General features: G+C 47.4%; 1 protein-coding gene across 1 annotated transcript; it reads right to left on the bottom strand.

The window, feature by feature from the left end:
- Window positions 1–2,838: 2,838 nt before the first annotated feature.
- On the bottom strand, window positions 2,839–3,756 carry LOC123065158 (em-like protein). Its single transcript, XM_044488511.1, has 2 exons — window positions 3,465–3,756; window positions 2,839–3,363 (listed from the first exon to the last, which is right to left on the bottom strand). The coding sequence occupies exons 1-2, from the start codon at window positions 3,706–3,708 to the stop codon at window positions 3,233–3,235; spliced, it is 375 nt and encodes a 124-aa protein (XP_044344446.1). The 5' UTR covers window positions 3,709–3,756; the 3' UTR covers window positions 2,839–3,232.
- Window positions 3,757–4,483: the final 727 nt, after the last annotated feature.

The raw sequence follows: 4,483 nt of genomic DNA, 5'->3' as shown, positions 1-4,483 counted from the left end.
TACGAGGGTACGTAGACACACTCTCCCCCTCTCGTTGCTATGCATCTCCTAGATAGATCTTGTGTGAGCATAGGAATTTTTTGAAATTTCATGCTACATTCCCAACAGAGACACCTTTGCCTGCTCCGCCGCGCGAGACGCCTCTGCCTGCTCCGCCGCCGCCGACGCGGCCGCGTTCTGGTCCCTCTTGACGTTGAGCCTGTTCCGCCGGTCGATGGTGACAGCCTCCCGGCGCTGAACCTCGACCTTCCAGTCGGTGTTCGACATGCCTGGTGGTTTTGTCGGCGGCGTCCTTGGCTTCCTTTGCTTCAGCTAGGTGGCATCGGCACCGGCGGCGACGCGAGGGGACGTATACTTCTTCGGCGGCATGGCGGCCAGATGGAGGGGAGAGGGAGGAGAATGGCAGGAGAAGAGGGGCAGTAGGGGAGAATGGAGGGAAATGGGGAGGGGAGCGGGGGATCGGCGGGAAAAAGGTCCGTCTCTCACCGACAGAGTGGACCCACGCGCCTTTTCGCTTCAGCCGGCGCCCCCAGGCAACCCCCGTGGGCTCGGGTTCGGCTCAGATTCGCCGACTATTATTTCGGCCCAAACCAGCGATAAACAAGGCCATGGGGGCGCGACTGGACCGATTTTTTAGGCCGGCGCTAAAAAAAGAGCCTTGGGGGCATATTGGGGGCGCGAGTGGAGATGCTCTTATGCAACATTTCATTTATTAGCTTGTAGACCCATCTTGTCTTGATACGTGTGATGTTACTCATGGTATGAGTAACTAGCTATGTTACTCAATCAATCTCTCTTCTTATTAAATCATTACCACATAAGCAAATGTGCTGAGTTGGATCTTATGTTACTGCTAAAGTTACCTTGTGGACCATCATGCAATACCTATCTTCTCACATGCATGCATGCCGTTCTCCTTCCTATCTCTGCCTCTCTCCTTGCACCCTTCGGTCCAGTTTTCTGCTTTCTTTACATTTCACACTTGGAGAGGTGGACTTTTCTGCAAGCTACATTTCAGACTTGGAGAGGTGGACTTTTCTGCAAGCTACACTTCCTGCAGGGCTATAGCTTTCTGTCCGAGCCTACTACCTTCGTCCTGGTTTATTGGTTCCTTTTATATTGTGTCAAATTTTGAGATTTTACTAATAAAATATTAATGTATGTCACTAAAAATTATATCTTTATATTTGTATTTAAATGTAGTTTCCAATGATATTATTTTTGATGACATGCATTAACATTTTGTTAAATAATTTTAAAATCAAAATAGAGCATAAATTATGAAGGGAACCAACAAACCATGACAGAGGTAATAGTTCTGAACTTGCTTGGACCTGCGGCAATTTTAAGATAAAAATATAACACAAATTATGAAGGGGGCCAATAAAAAATACAAAAAGGATCAATAAACTAGGATAGGGTGGTTATTCCAAACCTGTGTACCCGCGGGGCAGGCCATGCCCTAATGAACTACTACTACGTGGATTGGGTTGTGGGGACCAGATCGTTCGTAGCTGTCACCTGGCCCACTAATGAACTAGTATTACGTGGATTGGGCTATGGGGATGCCATCGCTGGCCTAAAGCCCATCTAAACGGGCCTGGGCCTGGTGTAGAACAAATCGCCCTCATATACGATCTAAAATGTAAGGCACCCTAAAAAGATCTAAAGGGGAGCTGCTATACAGCGCTGCAGGCGCCCATTAACGATCCGGCACCTGTAGCACTGCTAGCATGGACCGGCCCACTAGCGTGCTGCCTTAATTTTTTTAATTTTTTTTGCAAAAATAAAAATATGAAATAAAGAAAGGTTTACAGATTTAAAGAAAAAAGTTCGTCCATTTGAAAAAATATGCTCATATCTTTAAAAAAGGTTCATAAATTTTTAGAAAGTTCATCAATTTAAAAAAAGATCATTCAAATTGAAAAAAGTTCATCCAATTTCGCAAGAGTTCATTAAATTTGAAAAAAGCTCATAGAAATTGAAAAAAAGTTCATGTATTTTTAGAAAAAGTTCATAAATAAAAAAAAGTTCATCCATTTTCAAAACAAAATGTTCATTAAATTTATAAAAAGTTCAGCAATATTCAAAAAAGTTCATCAATCTAAAAAAAGTTCACAAAAATTTCAAAAAAATGGTCAACCAGCGCCTAGATGGGCCGGCCCATTTAGGGACGCCACAGGGCCAGTTAACAAAATGCACGTTGTGGCGCCAAATGGGAAATGCCGAAACTTTCCACCAAATCGCCGAAGCCGATCTGAATCAAGGCTCCTAGCATAAGTTCATATCTGGTTAGGAAGCTGCAAAACCTTGCTTAGAAACACCACGGGTTATTTCATCATCGTGAAGTTTCCTCATCGAGAAGTGCCTTCCGAATATACTCCCTTCATCTTAGGCAGCGCTTTCTCGATCGGGTGGGCCATTCTTGGGCTTTGTTAACTTTCAAGGACGTGTTGTAGTGTGTCAAGTCTCTTCTTTGGATGTATTCATCTTTAGACTGGCCATAAATTCTTTGTACTTGGAACAATAGTGTAAGTAATTGGTACTCCCACCGTTCCATAATGTAAGATGTTTTTTTACCGTCCCATAATGTAAAATGTTTTTTTACACTATGGGACGGAGGGAGAATGAGCGTTAGGTGTGAATGTCTTGTGATAAAAAATACACCTCTGTAAACTAATATAAGAAGGTTTAGATAATTAAAATAGTGATCTGAACACTCTTATATTAGTTTAAAGAGGAAGTACTAATATGGAAGGGAGTAACAAATTTTGCTTTACATTGTTTATTGAATCAACTCGATGTAGGAAAGAAGTTCGTGTGGAGTTTTCGCAGACACGGCCACTATTTATCAACTCATATATCCAGGGATCATTGGCTACAGAACGTACATACATGCCAAAATTTTGCAGCCAGGGTACATAGATTTACGATGGAGCTACATATATAGAGGGGCTACGGCTACGTACATACATGCCAAAATTTTGTAGCCAGGGTACATAGATTACGATCGAGCTACATATATACAATCCCGGGACCAAAATTTTGTAGCCAGCCATACGTACCGCGCATGTCCGTGCGAACACGAAGACGTGCATCAACGCTACTACGTACGCTACATCCTTCAACCTAGCCTGCTACTGCGTACATCCATAGCACTACATCCTTCATACACACGTACGATATATAGGAGGACCGGACTGTGAGGCCGTACATCGTCTACCACGCTCGATCATTCGCGCCCGAGATCCTTCTTGACCTCCTCGAGCTTCTTCTCGTCCGGCTCGATCACCACCCCGCCCTCGTCCTCGGCGCGCTCGTTGCCGGAGCCAGTCGCACGGCTCAGCCCGCCCTTCTTACGCCCTGCAGCACGCAAGCGTATCAACACAAGGTTAGCACATCAATGGCTCAAGAAACAAGTTAGAACAACTGGTATATATATACGCATACGCCAGCGCACGTACCTTCTGCCAGGCGCTCCTGCGCCTCGAGGGTCTTGCCGCCGGCGCCGCTCTTGATGACGGTCTCGCCCTCCTCGCGGGCGCGGCGGTCCAGCTCTGCCCGGATCTCCGGGTCCTGCAGCTCCGGCGCCTTCTTCACCTGCTGTGTCCGGGTCTCCGAGTCCTGCAGCTCCGGCGCCTTCTTCACCTGCTCTGCCCTGATCTCCGGGTCCTGCATCTCCGTCGCCTTCTTCCCCTGCTGTGCCATTGCTCGCGGTCTGCTCGTAACACGTCCTCGAAGTCTGTCTCCGCTAGCCTGCTGATATGCTCTGCTTCACCCGAGAGCGGAGGCCACTTATATAGGTCGTGAACGGCGGTGCGGTCCGGATACGTGGACGGTGCATGCTGCCGGCCGTGGTGCGCTGTTACCTCGGCCTTTCACCGATGGCCGGCGTGGCCAACATGCATGGGGTGCGCGCCACGTTTGATGGGAAGTGATTTCACGAAGAGCAAGTAGCAATGACCATAGTCAAACGTTGCCGTAAGTTCATGCGCCGGGGACTCACGTGGAGGCCCTTCTGCCCAGGCAGCACATTGCACGCTACTGTTTCGTGTGCTGAGGCAGTCGGTAGATCATTTGGTTTTGCATCATCGGTTTCAGCACGTTTTTTTAAGAAAAGGCTTAGGCCCGACTTTATAAACAAAGCCACACGACAGAGTCACAGAGCCAACACAGCAACACCAGGAACAAAGCCACCACCAGTTCATCCAAACACGTGCAAGCAACGACGAGCACGAAAGTATGACGGATATATGGCACCCTGCTAGACACGGCACGCAGGCCGGATAAGAAAGGAAAGACAAAGCCGGCAACTAAGCCGAAGAGCCACCAAAATGCGAGATCAGACATCAGGATCCTGCCCAATAAGAGACGACACCGAGGCCCGAGTTTTAGATACGAAAACACTAATGCCCACACGTGTGGGTGTTAGCCATCTCAACCACACGCCTCCATCGTCGTCCAACAGTCTCTGCACGAATCT

Source organism: Triticum aestivum, chromosome 3B, assembly GCF_018294505.1.
Source record: "Triticum aestivum cultivar Chinese Spring chromosome 3B, IWGSC CS RefSeq v2.1, whole genome shotgun sequence".
In the NCBI taxonomy this organism is placed as follows: Eukaryota; Viridiplantae; Streptophyta; class Magnoliopsida; order Poales; family Poaceae; genus Triticum; species Triticum aestivum.
The sequence above is the reverse complement of the archived record's forward strand: the minus strand, read 5'-3'. Positions and strand labels throughout refer to the sequence as shown.